At 41.3% G+C, this 21,680-nt stretch overlaps 1 protein-coding gene across 1 annotated transcript in view; it reads right to left on the bottom strand.

The window, feature by feature from the left end:
• The window catches only part of LOC133553431 (storkhead-box protein 2-like), a 71,614-nt gene extending 57,926 nt beyond the window's left edge, over positions 1-13,688 (bottom strand). The window contains exon 1 of the mRNA XM_061901629.1: positions 12,782-13,688. Within this exon, the coding sequence (XP_061757613.1) occupies positions 12,782-13,112 (331 nt within the window). The 5' untranslated portion in view covers positions 13,113-13,688. The remainder of the gene's footprint in view (positions 1-12,781) is intronic.
• Positions 13,689-21,680: the final 7,992 nt, after the last annotated feature.

Genomic DNA, 21,680 nt, shown 5'->3' with positions numbered 1-21,680 from the left:
AAATGAGCTGCATAATAGGAAATCAAATAGTGTATGTCCTTCGCTACGTGGTAGGTTACTGCGGACGTTATCCCCTTCTGTTTTATACTATTTTTTTCAAACAGTGTTGATGTGGAAATGGTTGTTTGGGCATTTTGTGGGTGTGGCACCAAAATGTTGACATGCAGAGTTTCAAGAACTCTTCATTCTCTAGCGGGTGACTTTTCAAATGATGCTACATTAGTAGACCTGCTACTTTTTGTAGAAACGCTTTTGCTGCATAATTGACAAATTATGGTTGTCTGTTTAACACATTCCCGTTTGAAGCCAAACCACCGCCAGACGATGGACCCCGTATTTTCTGTTTTTCTTGGGAATTATTATTCCTTCATTTGTTACCAGATTCACACCTTCTTTTTCTCGTAATACCACTTGCAACAATCCACTATCATCACAGCTAACGTTAACATGCCGCTACTTCTCTGCTCCGCGAGGGCGTATGACGTTGCAACGTGCAACAGTATCTGACGTATGTAACAAGGTGCGCTTGTTTTGCTACTCTGTGAGGAGAGACAGGAAAGAGTGAAAAATGCCTGAAGTGTAATGCCCGCTGCTTAAAGCAACTGTGTGAGAACGTATACTCGAATATCACGATATAGTCATTTTCTATATCGCACAGAGACAAACCCGCATTATATCGAGTATATTCGATATATCGCCGAGCTCTAATTGTATGGTATAAATCATGCCTCTCACCTGTATTGCAGAAGGATTTAGCCATGAACCGAGAAGTTGGTCAACTTTGACAATCAACTCCGATCCAGAGATGGCGAAAAACACACGAAAAACTCTTGTTTGCAGCCACCTATTTTTTTTAATCCATTTTAAGAATTACTAATAATTCTTTATCTAAACTGAAATATATAAACATCCAATGAGTAGGGAGAAGAAATTGTAAACTGTGATTGTTTTATTATGTTTGCAGTTTGTATTTCTTGTTTAGCACTTAGCAATGGCGCTACATGATGCTAATGTTTCCCTAAAGCTAGATCTGTTAAGCAAAATGCTTCTAAAACTTGTAGCTCACCCTCCTTATATTCAGGGGCAACAAGATAAGGTTCTGGATCTTCATTTGTCTCAAAGTAATTGTTGTTTTTTATGAAGTCTGCATGAGTAGTAGTAGTAATAGTAGTTGTTTTTGTTGTTGAAGGGGAAAGTGAACGTTGTGATAAGTCTGTGAAATATGCTTAAATATTATATACTATTATGAATGTGCCTGTTACTACATTACATATATACTTACAGTGTGTATATAAAACTTTGATGGAGGTTTCTTAGAGTGACTCCAATTGACTCCATTGTTAGCCGACATTTGCTCATGTTTATTTACGAGTTACAATGCATAAGAAAAAGAAAAACATTTGTGTTCTTGACTTACATATTGCAAAAAAAAAAGTGATATTCGCCTTGAAAGAAATGCTGTGACCATGAGGTAAATGTTTCATAATTTGTGTGGAAAGTGGGTATTGGTGACTTTGATGCATAAATTATAAACTATTTTTAGCCATGCCGTGATCACAGAGAGCTAACTAACTTGTGCTGCTGTATTGACATATTGAGACGTGAGCTCCTGCATCGCCAGAGTTGGTGAAAGGTTATGTTTTAAATCATACCTCTCACTTGCATAGCAGAAGGATCTAGCCATGAACCGAGATTTGGTAAACTTTTGATACTCACTTGTAAAGTCTGGGGTGGTGTGCATGCGAGTGTGTGCCTTTAAAAGGTGGTGCCTGTTACCAATTGAAGTGTGACGTCAGCGCCCATAGACAGAGTAGCTAAAAAAGAAGTACAAACTATGAACACAACAAAACGTTGATTACTTTACAATGTCTGCTCTCACTTGTCTGCTCTCACTGCGATGACGACTGATAGGGTGTTCATACCTTCTCGTTTAGATGAAGAATTAATCATAATGCACACAAAGGATCTTCGTTTCTGGTGTCTGTCTATCTCCGAATATAAATTCAATGTCACATATGAACAAGTTTGAGATCCATGGCTAAATTCTCCAATCATCCAGATGAGAGGCATGATTTATCATCTAGAATAACTCTTGACGAGCCGAAACGCGATTCAGCAGCAGCAGCAGAACAATTGGCCAGCTCACAATACAGCAGCATAACCTATAGTTAGCGGTTTGTTATTAATGCACCGCTAAAAATAGTTTGTCTATGTAAGCGCTTATTTATTTATCATAAATAAATCGATTATTGAAGTTTGAAAATCGATTTAATAAACGTCCATGTCCGAATTGTGATGCATTTACGAAACAATTATTTCCCCCACCTATAGTAAATAGTATTGTTGGTGGGTTTTGGATAGTTAATCAGAGGTTATTATGTATAAAGAGAGTCCCCATTGACTCAATTGGTAGTTGACATTTTAAAAAAGAAAAATATGTTGGAGTTATGTCTTTCAGACAGCACATCTCTTCCTATTGTTTGCATACTTCCAGTATGACTGATCTGCTAATATGGCCAGAGTGCAGAAGCGCTCTAACCGTGACGTCTTCCTAAAACATTCCGGGCGGAATATACCATATGGCCGTCTGAAATTCTAGCATTTTGTGATGTTTAGATGATATTTTCACCTACATTGCAGATTGGAAATACAATAAGATATGGTTTACTTTAAGTCCCGGGGACTCCATGCGGTTTGCATTTTATATTTTTTTATTAAACCAATCATTGAAGCAAAAAATTAAGTTGATGCTTTTTTCCAAAATTGAACTTCCATAAATGTTGAACATCTTGAGGTGCATTTTTCCCCAGCTGGTATAACGAGGTCCGTTGATTTGTTCTGTTGTCTTTTTTTATTGCCATCACTTTCCAACAAATTTAGCACAATAGCTCGTTAGTCGGTGTTGATGGTCTCATGTTGCTCTTTCAGGTTGAGGCCGAAACATTCCCACACAGGGAGATTTGGCTTTGCAAACATCTTTTTTCATCCTAATTTGTGTTACTTGGCAGTGCTTCTCATTAGCGAGTCGCGACTAGTGAGGCCGTTTGTCCGTGCATCCTATGTGTCTGTCAGCAGTCCCGCCTCCGCCCATCGAGACAAAGATTGTGGATGACTGACAAGAGAGTTCACTTTGTTCATTTAATTTTAAGATCAAATAAATGCACTCAGATGCTGAAAGCGATGATGAGGATAAACTCTCTCGCATTCTGATTAAATGCGAGAGGCAAAGAAAACAAACACGGACATTGCAATTTATCAATGCCAGCAAAGTTATCAAGTTCATTTTCATTTATTGTTCAGTTATCATTTGGCCCAGGCCTAAGTGTGTGTATAAGAACTTTTTAGGCACATCCAACAATACTGATATTGTAATAACTGTGTCTAATAACTCATATGAAATGTTTATAATGTTGCATCCATAATTGCGGGAGGGATTTCAGGCCATATCGGTAGTAATACATTTTAACCAAGAGTAAATGTTACACAAGCAGCGTAGGTGCATAACTCCCTGCTTGTATTGCTTTATTAGTCAGGGAAAATGAAATACAAAACTTTAATTTCATCTACTGCATAAAATTTTTTTTGAAAGATTATTTGTTGAAAAACGAGTCATTAGTGGCAGAACTAGTTGTATTGTTACGGTCTACATTATCTTCCCAGCACAAGTTTAAACATACGAGTACATGCCTGTGGTCGTAGGAAGAATAGCTCCTTTATTCATGTCACTGCTGACTTTCTCCTTTTGGATTGGTAACTGGGGCAGAAAACTTAACACACACACGCAAATACCTGCAGCTACATCACTACAAACTGAAGAAGATTTTTTTTTATAATTTCATTGAAATTTATATATACAGTACATACCACGCCCGATCACACCTGAAAACCAGAACTGACACAATACGTTACCCCATATGTCAACAGCCAAAGAAGATGCCTAATATCCATCCATCCATTTTCTACCGCTTGTCCCTCTTGTACATATTATTAATGATCAAAAGGAACCTATGATGATTTTCCTCTTCTTTTTTTTGCATATGAAAGTTGTTACTAGGGATCTCTCGATCAACATAGTTAGCCTCCAATCCGAATCAGATTTTTTGGCCAATCCAATCCTTTGACAATGGATTGTAGAACTGATAATGATTTATAGCAAGTAACTGAAGTAAACACAAAAACCCATTTTTATAAAGCCAGGGATTCTACTTAATACAATTGATTGTGGTGCACCGCCACAGCATTTTCATTGCCGCCACACCCTGAAAATAAGATTGTTGTTGTTTTAGGTGAAAACAAATTAAAGTAATAGAATGTATTGTACCCCCAGAAGAAGTCACACAAAGTCTGAGGCTATTTAACAATAAAGGCCAATCTTACGATAACAAAGACCAGGTTTTACCTCCCGTGCAAACACTATCGTCTCCGTGCTTCCCCAGACACACAACAACCCTTCCTCGCTCTCTGCCAATAGGCTTTCAGGCACGGCTGTTATATTTTTGTGATCATGGGAAGAAAAATAACATGTCAAATCAAAACCACACTAACATAGGTCGTTACAGTATGAACGTATATATAGCCTAATATTTGCGCACAAGAGAGATATTAAGAGAATGTCTTGCAAGATTCTTCATCCACTGAAACTTGCCTCAAATCACAGCATTCCTCGAATGTTTACAGTTACACCAGCAATAGTTTGCCTCTTGTGGTCTTGGAGTGGGCAACCAGAGCAGAAATGCGCTTTTGGTAGGTTCAATCATACTTTAATCTTGGCGAGCAAGAAACCGACGCAAGCGGGACAGCTCCAGCAGACTGTCTGGCTTGCCGAACACGCACATTACAAAAACAAACACAAACTTCGACATGAACGTAAGAGCCGCATGAAACTATGCAAAGAGCAGCATGCGGCTCAGAAACTGTGGGTGATGCTAATGTGCCAGCGGCCCCAACTCGCCTCACAGAGAGTCAAAACTGTTAATGAAGGACATGATGATTTACCCCCTTCTTCTCAAACGCGTGCAGCTGCTAAAACCAATGAAAAGTGTGAATTATTTTGAATAGTATACATGGCGATTTATTGACGCTGGTAAACTTACCTACTTAATTTTCTTTTATCAGCAGTTAATTGACTTACGAATATACGCCCAGGCCTAGCTGCAAAGAGGAATGGGCGAAACTGCCCAAACAAAGGTATGCCATGTTGTGGCATCGAATTCATAAAAACTTGAGGCTGTAATTGCTGCCAAAGGTGCAGCAACAAAGTATGGAGCAAAGGCTGTGAATACTTATATACTACATACTGTAGCGTCCAGAAGAAGTGCACGCAAAGTCTGACGCTCTTTTTTTAACTTTTATTGAGCAACCTGTCTAACACAGCTCAACTTATCTTGTTCCTTTCACATGCACGTCTATCCTCCTTTTTTATTTCCGCAACAACCTTCCTCCTTCTTCGCCAATCACCTTACAGGCGTGCTATGTTCACAACAATAGGAATTCTGAATATCATTCACTCAAGAACACAAAATCAACATCAGAAGGTTGTTACAATACATACTGCATGTGATTTTTTTTTTTTATTGTTTATATTTAATACATTTGAGAAATAAAATAGAAACTTTTACATTGTCATCAAGGGGTATTTTTCAGGAAAAAAATGTATAAATTGTATTTTGGAATATGGCTGTAACATAAAAAAATGGGGGGAAAGGTGATGCGGTGTGAATACTTTCGGATACCGTATACCAACAGGTAAGACTAGTTGGTTAAAGGGGTCGTACTATGATTTTGTTTACATTTAAAACACTTCCTTGCGGTCTACATAACATGTCATGGTGGTTCTTTGGTCAAAATGTGGCATGCATTATATTTTCCAGACTGTTTTTGAGCTGCTTGTGCCACTTTGTGGGCAGTCTTATTTACGTGCCTCCACTTGACTGCATCTTCTCCCTGCCCCTCTTTGTTGTAGTTTTTAGTGCTTCCATATGGATTTTACTGACAGATATAACTTAGAACTATACGTTTCTTTGTATTAGAAACAGAAACAGAGAGGATGCATGGTCATGTACGAGCCAGTGTACCCCACAACTAGAGAATAGAGAAAAAGAAGGGGCTTGTTAATTACAACGTCGGACTAAAATGGCGCACGCATGCAAGGCACTGTGTACATTATTAGCATATATGGATGATACGCTAATGTTTTCCCAATTTGTAGGAAGATACACAGAACATCTTTGTTCAGCAGGAGTCATATTGAGGTTTTTTAAAAAGTGTCATTAAAAAATGGTCCAACTTTTGTTCCAGAACTGAAAATAGAAAAATTTGGCCCAAAATTTGATTTTTGATTTGCATTTAAGAATTGAAAATAGAATGAACAGAAAGAGATCTTGCCCCAAGTGGAGTAGTTCAAGTACCTCGGAGTCATGTTCACGAGTGAGGGAAGAGTGGATCGTGAGATCTACAGGCAGATCGGTGCGGCGCCTTCAGTAGTGCGGACGCTGTATTGATCCGTTGTGGGGAAGAAGGAGCTGAGCCGGAAGGCAAAACTCTCAATTTACCGGTCAATCTACGTTCCCATCCCCATCTATGGTCATGAGCTTTGGGTTATGACCAAAAAGACAAGATCAAAGGTACAAGCGGCCTAAACGAGCTTCCTCCGCCGGGTGGAGGGGCTCTGCCTTAGAGATAGGGTGAGAAGCTCTGTCATCCGAGAGGAGCGCAAAGTAAAGCCGCTGCTCTTCCACATCAAGAGGAGCCAGATGAGGTGGTTCGGGCACCTAGTCAGGATGCCACCCGAACGCCTCCCTAGGGAGGTGTTTCGGGCACGTCCGACCGGTAGGAGGCCACAGAGAAGACCCAGGACACGTTGGGAAGACTATGTCTCCCGGCTGGCCTGGGAACACCTCGGGATCCCCCGGGAGGAGCTGGGCAAAGTGGCTGGGGAGAGGGAAGTCTGGGCTTCCCTGCTTAAGCTGCTGCCCCCGCGACCCAACCTCGGATAAGCGGAAGAAGATGGATGGATGGATGGATGGATGAACGGAAGATTCACGGATGATTTTGGATGAAAGTTTTATTTTATTTTAGTGTTTATCTGGAAAAATTTAAATCCATAAAAGGAAAACAGCAAAAAATTATATTTACCGGCAATATTTTAATGGAAATCAACACCTTTTTGTTTGTTTTCAAAATTTCCAGGTTGGGGAGGAGACCCTGCCCCAAGTGGAGGAGTTCAAGTACCTATGAGTCTTGTTCACGAGTGAGGGAAGAGTGGATCGTGAGATCAACAGGCGGATCAGTGCGGCGTCTTCAGTAATGCGGACGTTGTACCGATCCGTTGTGGTGAAGAAGGAGCTGAGCTGGAAGGCAAAGCTCTCAATTTACCGGTCGATCTACGTTCCCATCCTCACCTATGGTCATGAGCTTTGGGTCATGACCGAAAGGATAAGATCACGGGTACAAGCGGCCGAAATAAGTTTCCTCTGCCGTGTGGCGGGGCTCTCTCTTAGAGATAGGGTGAGAAGCTCTGCCAACCGGGAGGAATTCAAAGTAAAGACACTGCTCCTCCACATCGAAAGGAGCCACATGAGCCAGATGAGGTGGTTCAGGCATCTGGTCAGGATGCCACCCGAATGCCTCCCTAGGGAGGTGTTTAGGGCACGTCCAACCGGTAGGAGGCCACGTGGAAGACCCAGAACACGTTGGGAAGACTATGTCTCCCGGCTGGCCTGGGAACGCCTCGGGATCCCCCGGGAAGAGCTGGACGAAGTGGCTGGGGAGAGGGAAGTCTGGGCTTCCCTGCTTAGGCTGCTGCCCCGCGACCCGACCTCAGATAAGCGGAAGAAGATGGATGGATGGATAATAAAAATCGAAAAACGGCCTAAATTTTATTTTTTGATTCGCATTTAAGAATTGGAAATAGAATGAACGTAAGGTACACGGACCATTAAGCATAATCAAAAATAGAATTTGAATTGGAAAAATCCTGTCTGGCGCGTACCTTCCGTTTATTATATTTCCAATTCTGAAACGCAAATCTAAAAACAAAGTGAGGGCCGTTTTTTGATTTTTATTATATATGGAAGATTTTAAAACAGACAAAAAAGTGTTGTTTTTTTATCAAAATATCGCCATAAAAATGGATTTTGTTCTGTTTTCCTGATATGGATTTTATTTTTGCCAGATAAACACAAAGAATCGCAAAAAATGTTCATCCAAAATGCTAAAATGAGTGGTTATCAGTGTGATGACAACTTGAATCGGAAGCAGTATTTTAGCTTTTCCTTTGTTAGTTTAGCATGTCTTTAACATCTTTGTTCAGCAGGAGTCCCATTGTTGTTGTTTTTTTAAAAGTGTCATTAAATAATTGTCCAACTTTTATTTCAGAAATGAAAATCGAAAAAATGGCCCAAAATATGTTTTTGATTTGCATTTAAGAATTAGAACCTGAGTAACGGAAGGTACACGGACCCTACCTATACCCATTCCATAGTATGTGAGAATACCAGGCCTCTACAATGTACATTTTAAATATTTTTCAAATAAGAAACACATTCATTACTTTTCCTAATGGCTAATTACATTACTGAAGATTCATTTTTAACCCTTGTGTAATGTTCATATTGTTGTTACTCAGCCAGCGTTTGTGGATCTGATAAACCCGTTGCATTTTGTGGCTTTTAATACCTCACAATCCAACACTTTTATGTTAAAATACTGAACGGATGTTCAAACACTTATATGTTAAAATACAGAACAGATGTTTATTGGGGCATTAAAAGCCAAAAAATGCAACGGGTCCATCAGACCCACAAACTCTGCCAGAGTAACAACAATAAGAATGTTTCACGGAAAAATTGTCTGCCAGTTTCTGCATTCCACAAGGATTCTTCTTTTGTGTTTCTGCACCTGCGGTTCCCTGCGATGAAGTGGCGACTCGTCCAGGGTGTACGCCGCCTTCAGCCCGATTGTAGATGAGATAGGCACCAGCGCCCCCCGCTACCCCAAAGGGAATAAGCGGTAGAAAATGGATGGATGGATGGCACCTGCGGTTCCCACACAAGGTTGTAACATTGTTTGTCAACACTGTCTGCTCTCATTTTCTCGCACATTTGACCCTCTGATGTTCTGTGTACATACACTCTGTCCTCTTCCTATCCAGGCCCGCTGCGTCAGTGTGTGTGTGAGTGTGTGTGTGTGTGTGTGTGTGTGTGTGTGTGTGTGTGTGTGTGTGCGTGTGTGTGTGGTACACAGGACATCAATTTCCACACTTCTATTAGCCCCGGCTCCAGTGGACCGGATATCTTATATGTAATAGAAATGTGTAGGGGGGGTGTATGGTGTGTGTGGTCATTAAATATGTATTCTGATACATGTTCTTCACAGAAAATGAGCCACAGTCAGTGATTCTCAATTTGAAAAATGTATTAATTGTAAGAATCAGCACCTCCAAGTCCGAGTCCATGGTTCTCGCCCGGAAAAGGGTGGAGTGCCATCTCCGGGTTGGGGAGGAGACCCTGCCCCAAGTGGAGGAGTTCAAGTACCTAGGAGTCTTGTTCACGAGTGGGGGAAGAGTGGATCGTGAGATCGACAGGCGGATCGGTGCGGCGTCTTCAGTAATGCGGACGTTGTACCGATCCGTTGTGGTGAAGAAGGAGCTGAGCCAGATGGCAAAGCTCTCAATTTACCGGTCGATCTACGTTCCCATCCTCACCTATGGTCATGAGCTTTGGGTCATGACCGAAAGGATAAGATCACGGGTACAAGCGGCCGAAATGAGTTTCCTCCGCCGTGTGGCGGGGCTCTCCCTTAGAGATAGGGTGAGAAGCTCTGCCATCCGGGAGGAACTCAAAGTAAAGCCGCTGCTCCTTCACATCGAGAGGAGCCAGATGAGGTGGTTCGGGCATCTGGTCAGGATGCCACCCGAACGCCTCCCTAGGGAGGTGTTTAGGGCACGTCCAACCGGTAGGAGGCCACGGGGAAGACCCCGGACACGTTGGGAAGACTATGTCTCCCGGCTGGCCTGGGAACGCCTCGGGATCCCCCGGGAAGAGCTAGAAGAAGTGGCTGGAGATAGGGAAGTCTGGGCTTCCCTGCTTAGGCTGTTGCCCCCGCGACCCGACCTCGGATAAGCAGAGGATGATGGATGGTATTAATTGTATCCATCCATTTTCTCCTGCTTGTCTCCTGCTTGTCCCTTTTGGGGTTGCGGGGGGGGGGGAGTCTATCTTAGCTGCATTCGGGCGGGAGGCGAGGTACACCCAGGACAAGTCGCCACCTCATCACAGGGCCAACACAGATAGACGGACAACATTCACATTCACATGCTGGGGACCATTTAGTGTTCCCAATCAACCTATCCCGAGGTGCATGTCTTTGGAGGTGGGAGGAAGCCAGAGTACCCAAAGGCAACCCACGCAGTCACGGGGAGAACATGCAAACTCTACACAGAAAGATCCCGAGCCCGGAATTAAACTCAGGACCTTCATATTGTGAGGAACATGCACTAAACCCTGTATCACCGTGCTGTCCATTTGTGAGGCACATGCACAAACCCCTGTTCCACCGTGCTGCCCCATAATAATTAATTGTATCCATCCATCCATTTTCTACTGCTTATCCATTTTGGGGTCGCTGGAGCCTATCACAGCTGCATTCGAGCGGAAGGCGTCGTACACCCTGGACAAGTCGCCACCTCATCACAGGGCTAACACAGACAGACAGACAACATTCACACTCACATTCACACACTAGGGCCCATTTAGTGTTGCCAATCAACCTATCCCCAGGTGCATATTTTTGGAGGTGGGAAGAAGCCGGAGTGCCCGGAGGCCACCCACGCAGTCACGGGGAGAACATGCAAACTCCACACAGAAAGATCCCGAGCCCGGGATTGAACTCAGGACCTTCGTATTGTGAGGCACATGCACATTGTGCACACCGTGCTGCCCCATAATAATTAATTGTATAATTTTATATAGGTAGAAAAGCGCTATACAAGTACAACCCATTTATTTATTTATTTAATACAAATTGAAAATGGGTCCCACACCACACAAGGGTTAGAAAAGCATTTTTTTTGTTAGTGATTTTCCCAGTGCCGCCCGAACGCCTGCCTTGGGGCTCAGGGCACGTCCAACCGGTAGGAGGCCACGAGGACGACCCAGGACACGTTGGGAAGACTACACTGTAAAAAAACGGTCATCTACGGCTGCCAAACGAAGACCATAAAATTAAAGTAAAACATTGTAAACCAAATAATGATCAAAAACATTATATTTACAGAAATTTTCATGAAACGTTTTGCGGAGAAATATCGTAATTTTACAGATTTTTACTAAATTATTAAGATTAACCACTTTTAATAAAGTGACGATGCAAACAGTTCTGCAGAAAAATACCTTTATTCTACAGAGTTTTTCAAAATTATTACGATCAACCACCTTTAATGAAATGACAATGCTGGCAGTTCCACAGAAAAATACCATTATTTTACAGATTTTTTTTCTGGAGTGTTAGGATCAGGGGTCTCACATTCATTTTACCGGGGGGCCACTGGATGCAGGAACTTGGTGCAAAGTGGGTTCACCTTCTATGAATGGCTATCCCGCACTAACAACATACTTACCGATCCTACCGATTTTACCGCGAGACTTTCGGTGACCCTCTCGCAGGATTGACCCGATGTTTGCCTGGGCAAATATTTCACGGGCGTACCGTGACAGCGCTTTGACGCCCTCTGTGTTCGCTCATTCACCGAAGTCGGTGTGCCGACTTAGACGCATGATGAGTATGGCTTTGACAGACATATGATAGTGACTGCAAGACATACTTGCTCCACAGCCATACAGGTCACACTGAGGGTGGCTGTACAAACAACTTTAACACTGTTACAAATATTTCTGTGGTTTTACAGTGAAGATGTTATCCTGAAATGTGTTTGTCATGTGTTTGATGTGGCTCCACAGTATGGCGCATATTTTTAACAGTGTTAAATTTGTTTGTACGGCCACCGTCAGTGTGACTTGTGTGGCTGTTGGCTGTTGATCAAGTATGTCTTGCAGTCACCAACGTATGTCATATTACAGATAAAAATGTTAAATTGTTAGTATGAGCATAAACCTTTATGTAAGAGGCTACATATATTTTTCGACTCGAATGTAAAAAATAAACATAAATAGTTAAAAAAATAACATTTACCTTAAAATTACATAAAAAAACTGTTAGATTGTTAGCATGGACATAGATTTTTATATAACAAGTTACATATTTAATGAAAGTCAATTACTATAATTTACAAGAATTTGAAAGTAATTTGAGAAAACAGAAAATTATATGTATAATTAATTTGGTATTTTTCTGTAAAAAAATTTAAATATACATAGTTTGTCATTACTGGCATATTACCTAAAATAACAGGCGGTTTGTTTATTTACAGATAATGTCTTCAATTCTAAAGTTTTATAACCTATTTGAAAAAAATAGAAAAATGACAGTAAAAATTTAGAGTAAATTAATCATGCAAATAGGATTTATTTTTTTTCAGTGTATGTCTCCCGGCTGGCCTGGGAACGCCTCTGGATCCCCCGGGAAGAGCTGGACGAAGAGACTGGGGAGAGGAAAGTTTGGGCTTCCCTACTTAGGCTGCTGCACCCGCGACCCGACTTCGGATAAACGGAAGAAGATGGATGGATGGATGGACTTTCCCAGAACTACAAATAACGGAAAAGTAGCTTTTTAGTCCAGAGAGGTGTGAAAGTGGACAACGGTGCCATCACACAACAAGCCTTACCCAGATATTTGATAGTGAATCCTCTGGGCGGGTTGAGGGATCTCCGCATCCATCCCTCCCTTAACACCTCCAGGTGGTCCTCTTTGCCCTGTATGAGCAGCACATGCTCGTCTATCCATCCCAGGAAGAAAGTCTCAGACACCGCCTCGGTAATCCGTTGGTTCCATACGTGATGCTGAGTGTTTTCGGCTTTGAAGTCAGCAAATATCTCGTAACCTGTGTGGTGCCTCGGCAGCTCGTCGCTCTCCGACACCCCGGCCGCCCCCACCGCCTCGGCCCTGGACAGCACTATGGCCAGCGAGTGGGGGGCGATTTGAAGGAACGACTCCATGTTCGCCGAGCGAGTGTTCGCATTGCACTTAGCGGTGTCCTACGGCGTCGAGCTCAGCGGGCAAGAAGAAGTCCATGTTTGGAGCTAACAGCTAACAGCTAGCCGCATTGCCCGCAAGCCCTTTAGCGTCCAGCTAGCAGACTAGCTCCCGTTATCTTCCTCCAGCCTCCCGCCAAACCCATCCGTCCTCTTCACGCGTGACTTCTCTAACATTAAGTGGGTGGAGTAGTTCCGAAAGAGTGATGTCAAAAACAATCCGCCTGAACTACGAGTTGACATTCGCGATTCTCGGTATAAAAACAGGTCGTTACAACAGGAGCGCAGCTAGCCGGATGCTAACGCAGCATCAAACAGATGCACCCCCTCCTTTCTCTCGTTGCCAGGCAGCGTCAAGTCTTGCGGGACGCCGGTGCTCCTTTTCCCCTTGGCCATGCGAAGGTGAAAAGCTTTTCTCCGGGTGAATGCATCCTCCTTGTTGCCTGCTGTGAGTCTTGGACGGACAAGGACAAGGTTGAGGTGTGGGTCCTCATCCAGGTAATACTAGAGGATACAGAGAGCCATAATATCGATACCAATGGTAGTAGCAGTATCGGACTGATCGATATCGACATGTTTCAATTATCTTCTATGTCAGGGGTCGGGAACCTTTTTGGCTGAGAGAGCCCATCCTTCCATTCATCCATTTTATTCCCTTTGGAGTCGCGGGGGGCGCTGGTGCCTATCTCAACTACAATCGGGCGGAAGGCGGCGCACACCCTGGACAAGTCGCAGGGCCAACACAGATAGACAGACAACATTCACACTCTAGGGCCAAATTAGTGTTGCCAATCAACCTATCCCCAGGTGCATGTCTTTGGAAGTGGGAGGAAGCCGGAGTACCTATCAGATCTCGATTAATATCAAACATTTTTGTACTATTTGTATAGCGAATTGTTTCGTGCAAGACTATACCAAGTGCCACATCCTTACTGTTTACTATATCTTGTAACAAACATTTCCACCATGTTTGATTGAGACAATATATGCAAACAGCTGACAACCATCATGTTTTCATATTTATATTTGTGTTTAGAAAAGGTGCAACGGCACATGTAACCCAAGTTACGGTGCGTACGTCGGTTTTAGGGGCACAGTTTTGCTTTTTCGTTACGTCTTGTGAGGGTAGAGAAAATCCCCTTTTTTTTTCCTTTCAAAGTTATTTAGTTTTTTTCTTGTCATCACAAACAATCTGCAGTAAACAGTATAATTGCTGTAGTGAATACTACAAGACTTTTATTTCAGGTCAACATTTACTAAACAACACTTTTAAATGACAAATTTCCATCCATCAATTTTCTACCGTTTATTCCCTTTGGGGTCACGGGGGGCGCTGGTGCCTATCTCAGCTACAATCGGGCGGAAGGCGGGGTACACCCTGGACAAGTCGCCACCTCATCGCAGGAACAACACAGATAGACATTCACACTCACATTCACACACTAGGGCCAATTTAGTGTTGCCAATCAACCTATCCCCAGGTGCATGTCTTTGGAGGTGGAGGAAGCCGGAATACCCGGAGGGAACCCACACATTCACAGGGAGGACATGCAAACTCCACACAGAAAGATCCCAAGCCCGGGATTGAACCCTGACTACTCAGGACCTTCGTATTGTGAGGCAGACGCACTAACCCCTCTTCCACCGTGAAGCCCGGCTGAGAGAGCCATGAAAGCCAAATATTTTAAAGTGTATTACTGTGAGAGCCATATCATATTTTTTAACACTGAATGCAACTAAATGTATGCATTTTTAAAGTAAGACCAACATTTTTTGAGTATTATAAGTCTTTTTTTTATAACATTTTTATTCTGAAAATAAAAAATATTAAATAAAATACTTCTTGCCATTGATGCAATTTCTTGAACAGGTGCGGTGGGAAATGGATGACCCCGCCTTCCGCCCGATTGTAGCTGAGATAGGCACCAGCGCCCCCCACGACCCCAAAGGGAATAAGCGGTAGAAATGGATGGATGGATTAAAATGCATGAAAATGACTTATATCCATCCATCCATTTTAAACCACTTATTCCCTTAGGGATCGCGGGGGTGCTGGTTCCTTACTCAGCGGTGTGGCAAGGTTGGGAGAGTGGCTGTGCCAACAACCTAAGGGTTCCTGGTTCAATCCCCACCTTCTACCGTCCATGTCACATCCGTTGTGTCCTTGAGCAAGACACTTCACCCTTGCTCCTGATGGACCCTGGTTAGCGCCTTGCATGGCAGCTCCCGCCATCAGTGTTTGAATGTGTGTGTGAATGTGGAAATAGTGTCAAAGCGCTTTGAGTTCCTTAAAAAGGTAGAAAAGCGCTATACAAGTATAACCCATTTACCACTATATTTAGCTACAATCGGGCGGAAGGCAGGGTACACCCTGGACCAGCCGCCACCTCATCACAGGGCGAATGTTTTATATGTTCAACGTTATTTTTAACATTGTGGTTACCAGCATAAATATTCATTACTAATCGTGTTAAGCAGGCCTCTGCAATTATTTTATCTCGGGGGCCAAATTTAGAGAAAAAAAGGTGTCTGGGGCCGGTATATCTCATTTTTAGGAACACTAATACAAAACCTCACAATTATGTCTGATTGGATGCTAAAAACGTTATGACAAACCGCTTTAAAAAACATAATGGAATTTTAAATTTTTCTATGAAGGATATTGACAACACATGAACGTCACACCCCCTTTCGATCGACACATTTTACAATGAAGTGAAACTCAACAAAAATGCAACAAATAGTGAAACATGAATGCAAAGGGTACAAAATAAACCCACCTAAAATCTGATACATCTGATATTTGCTGAATTTGCCCCAGGGATCAATAAAGTACTTTCTATCATATTATATTCTATTGTATATATCACTGAGCTTTAGAACTTTGTTGTGAAAATCTCCTTCCGTGTCTGTGGAAACACTTCTCGCTCACACTGCTTGGTGCCTTATCGGAGCTGCTGTGACGTAGATGACCATGGTAACTAATTAGATGACCATACCAACTAACTACACAACCATAGCAACTAATTAGATTACCATAATATCCATAAGCGCAAATTCCGAGCATTGAAATACTTTGTATAGTTGAAGACTTACGGTCATTAGAAAACATCACTGCACATCACTTTCCATCTTAAAGATCTAAAAAAATGATTTGGGAATGTCCGGCGGGCCGGATTGAAAAGCTCAATGGGCCGCATGTGGTCCCCGGGCCTTACTTTGCCCAGGTCTATTCTATGTACATGTGTGAAGTTGACGGCTCCCACCACAAACACACACACACATGCGCACTTGCCCGCGCACACGCGCCGTGAATTGATTAACGTGGACCCCGACTTAAACAAGTTGAAAAGCTTATTCGGGTGTTACCATTTACTGGTCAATTGTACGTAATGTGTACTGTAATGTGCAATCTACTAATAAAAGTTTCAATCAATCAAACGCCTTGTCCAAATCGCCCCAAACGTGTCCCCATATTTTTTCTTGTTCGTAAAACAAATTGCACTGAGCCTGGTCTATAAAATTCGCAACACCTCCCTGATACCGAAGTACATGTCCAACTACTTCCATAACGTAAATGACCGCCATAACCACATTGATTGATTGAGACTTCTTTTAGTAGATTGTACAGTGCAGTACATATTCTGTACAATTGACCACTAAATGGTAACACCCGAATAAGTTTTTCAACTTGTTTAAGTCGGGGTCCACGTTAATCAATTCATGGTATGATGGGGGGCTCCACAAACCATGTTAAACCCAGATTTTGATCTAACAAAGGTCTTAACTCATTCTCCTTCTATGCCACATCAATGTGGAATGCACTTCCAACAGGTGTAAAATAAAGTACAGCTCTATCCTCCTTCAAAACCACACTAAAAGAACACCACCAGGCAACTACAAGCATAGATTAATCCCCTCTCCCCACCACATCCCACCTCCCCGGTTTGTAAATAATCAAATGTATATACTTGTTCTTATGCTATCGGAACTCACTATGTTCACTGCTCGCTGTACATATCCTACCAAGTGAGACCATATACTGTTTCAATGTCCATTTCTCAGATGATATAATTGTTGATAACTGAAATGCTGATAGCAACCCCATCTATCCCCCCCGCCGCCCCAACTCCCTCCACATCCCACCACCCGGATTGTAAATAATATATTTACAATATATATAATGAATAATTCAATGTATATACTCTGATGATTAACTCGAGTGATGACTGTATTATGCTAATAGTATAACGTTTGTATATATTTGTACCATGAATTGATTAATGTGGACCCCGACTTCAAACAAATTGAAAAACTTATTTGGGTGTTACCATTTAGTGGTCAATTGTACGGAATAAGTACTGTACTGTGCATTTGACTAATAAAAGTTTCAATCAATCAACGGTTTCTAAGTCATTCTAAAACACATTTTCTGAATAGTGACGTCATTCAGCCCCCGCACCTTATCCAAATCATCCCGTGTTCTATTAGTTGGTGCTACGGATTATTTTGTCTAACTATTGTAGTTTTTATGTTTTAATCGCTGTAAGTTTTTTCAAGAGTGTCAATAATCATAACAACCCCTCCCCCCACACCCTCCCCTAACATGTCCAAATCTCCATAAGCATGTTCCATTCATGTGTGCTTTGTTTGTCTGGAAGTAGATTTGTCCCACATCAACTTATATATATATATATATATATATATATATATATATATATATGTATATATATATATATATATATATATATATATATATTTGTCTCACATCAACTTATATATATATATATATATATATATGTATATATATATATATATATATATATATATATATATATATATATATATATATACATATATATATATATATATATATATATATATATATATATATATATATATATATATATATATATATATATATATATACCCCTCATGAAACAGTTCTGTAGAGATGAAGTAGTCTTGTGATTTTTCCTACACATACATATTGCGCTCTACCTCGGTATCGACCACTATTCTCTGGATAATCCAATCAAGATATATATCCATCCATCCATCCATCCATCCATCCATCCATATATCATCTTCCGCTTCTCCGAGGTCGGGTCGCGGGGGTAGCAGCCTAAGCAGTTAAGCCCAGACTTCCCTCTCCCCAGCCACTTCGTCTAGCTCTTCCCGAGGGATCCCGACCCGAGGCGTTCCCAGCCAATGTGTCCTGGGTCTTCCCCGTGGCCTCCTACCGGTTGGACGTGCCCTAAACACCTCCGCCAAGACATATATATATATATATATATATATATATATATATATATATATGATATTAATACATAAGCATATATTAATAAAAATACAAATGTCACATACAAATAAATAATTTGTATAAATAAATGTTACAAATAAATATATTTATAAATATTTATTTGTACTTGTCCAGGGTGTACCCTGCCTTCCGCCCGATTGTAGCTGAGATAGGCGCCAGCGCCCCCCGCCACCCTGAAAGGGAATAAGCGGTAGAAAATGGATGGATGGATGGATATTTATTTGTAAACATATTTGTAATAAATGTATTACAAATAAATATATCTGTAAATATATTTTTGAGATTTGAAAATATATAAAAAAATATTATAAATATAAAAATGTGACATACAAATAAATCAAGAATTTGTATAAATAAACGTATTTTTGTAAAAAAACATTTTTGAGATTTGAATATAAATATGGTTTATTTTTTTATTTGTATTGAATTTGCATATGTGGATCGCTTTTTGGCTTTTGTATCAATGAGACATTCCTACCACAAACCAGATGCACAAATAAATGTGACCTACATACTCCCCTGAACAACCAGCAGAGGGCACTGCGGCCAGAGCGGTCTGGGTCACAGACATGATCAGACACTGGCGAGCCAGCCAGAGGCAGGGTCAGATTACGTAATGACTTTTGGGATGATTTGACACACATTGCACTGATAAGAGATCAGTATCTACATCGGAACAAGGTCATTAAACGGCATTGACACAATAAAATAAGAAGCTAGCACGGTCTTTCAGATTAACTGGATGAATTAACATTAGCTAGTACAACGCTAACGTTAGCTAGGTCAGGCCCGTTGTGCGTTCTCTTTGTAATGACGTGGATTGTTTTTGTACAGAGAAATCCGGGCATTTTGCATACAATGCATAAAATGCTCTGTGACCCAGACTGCTCTGGCTGCAGTGCCCTCTGCTGGTTGTTCAGGGGAGTGTGTAGGTCACATTTATTTGTGCATCTGGTTTGTGGTAGGAATGTCTCATCGACACAAAAGCAAAAAAGCAATCCACATATGCAAATTCAATACAAAAACAAATACAAAATCAAGCATATTCATATTCAAATCCATCCATCCATCCATTTTCTACCGCTTATTCCCTTTCGGGGTCGCGGGGGGCGCTGGCGCCTATCTCAGCTACAATCGGGCGGAAGGCGGTGTACACCCTGGACAAGTCGCCACCTCATCGCAGGGCCAACACAGACAGACAGACAACATTCACACTCACACTCACACACTAGGGCCAATTTAGTGTTGCCAATCAACTTATCACCAGGTGCATGTCTTTGGAAGTGGGAGGAAGCCGGAGTACCCGGAGGGAACATGCAAACCCCACACAGAAAGATCCCGAGCCTGGGATTGAACCCAGGACTGCAGGACCTTTGTATTGTGAGGCAGACACACTAACCCCTCTTCCACCGTGAAGCCCGTATGCCAAACAGTCACTTAATAAATATTGTAATGACGTGATTCCAGCCGTCATCAAAGATTTGTCAGCCTTCAATGGAAGTTATTGCAAGCTGGCTACTGTAGGCCGTAGTCGACGCCAAAATAAACAATTAGGACACAAACACAACCGTCTTACTCAGTCTTTTCTGTCACTCAAGACATGTGGGAACCGTATGTTCTCCACATTGTCGTCTAACCTTTCCTTGTCGCCCAGCCAATCAACAGGCAGAACACATGTAATCAATATTGATATCATTTTTATTATTGATATTCTATTTTCATTACAATGTTTATTTAACTTATTTTGCAATTAATTTTGATTCATTATTTACGAACAAAATATTATTTTTCTTTTTTCAAACAGGTTGCTGTTTGTCCTTGTGTAATGTTATAGTGGCCAAAATATTAAATATATTTGTTAAATTAGACTTCTGTCTTGTTTGTAATTAAGTGGTTGGGCCGCAAGTACACCCTCGAGGGCCAGCAAAAAATATCTGGTTCTTAGCTGTGGTCTGTAGTATATCCTGTTGGCGCTGACAAGCCGAGGGGCCGCCATCTTAAACCGGTCAACATTTGATTGATTGATTGATTGATTGATTGTTTCATTGATTGATTGATTGAAACTTTTATTAGTAGATTGCGCAGTACAGAACATATTCTGTACAATTGACCACTAAATGGTAACACCCGAATATGTGTTTCAACTTGTAGTCGGGGTCCACGTTAATCAATTCATTGTAATCCTACTCAGTGGACTAGTGGTTAGAGTGTCCGCCGTGAGATCGGTAGGTTGAGAGTTCAAACCCCGGCCGAGTCATACCAAAGACTATAAAAATGGGACCCATTACCTCCCTGCTTGGCACTCAGCATCAAGGGTTGGAATTGGGGGCTAAATCACCACAAATGATTCCCGGGCGCGGAACTGCTGCTACCCACTGCTACCCACTGCTCCCCTCACCTCCCAGGGGGTGATCAAGGGTGATGGGTCAAATGCAGAGGACAAAATTCGCCACACCTAGTGTGTGTGTGACAATCATTGGTACTTTAACTTTAACTTAATCTCTCTCTCCCTCTAGTGAATTACCATGAATTGATTAACGTGGACCCCGACTTAAACAAGTTGAAAAACTTATTCGGGTGTTACCATTTAGTGGTCAATTGTACGGAATATGTACTGTACTGTGCAATCTACTAATAAAAGTTTCAATCAATCAATTAAAGCAATAGTTCTCAAATGGGGGTACACGTACCTCTGGGGGTACTTGAAGGTATGCCAAAGGGTACGTGAGATTTTTTTTAAATATTCTAAAAATAGCAACAATGCAAAAATCCTTCAAAAATATATGTATTGAATAATACATCAACAAAATATGAATGTAAGTTCATAAACTGTGAAAAGAACTGCAACAATGCAATATTCAGTGTTGACAGCTAGATTTTTTCATAAATATTGATGTTAAAGATTTCTTTTTTTGTGAAGAAATGCTTAGAATTAAGTTCATGAATCCAGATGGATCTCTATTACAATCCCCAAAGATGGCACTTTAAGTTGATAATTACTTCTTTTTGTAGAAATCTTTATTTATAATTGAATCATTTGTTTATTTTTCCACAAGTTTTTAGTTATTTTTATATCTTTTTTCCAAATAGTTCAATAAAGACCACTACAAATGAGCAATATTTTGCACTGCTATACACTTTAATAAATCAGAAACTGATGACATAGTGCTGTATTTTACTTCTTTATCTCTTGTTTTCAACCAAAAATG

This window comes from Nerophis ophidion, linkage group LG05, assembly GCF_033978795.1.
Source record: "Nerophis ophidion isolate RoL-2023_Sa linkage group LG05, RoL_Noph_v1.0, whole genome shotgun sequence".
Lineage (NCBI taxonomy): Eukaryota > Metazoa > Chordata > Actinopteri > Syngnathiformes > Syngnathidae > Nerophis > Nerophis ophidion.
Note: the sequence above shows the minus strand (reverse complement) of the source record. Positions and strands in the feature narration are given on the sequence as shown.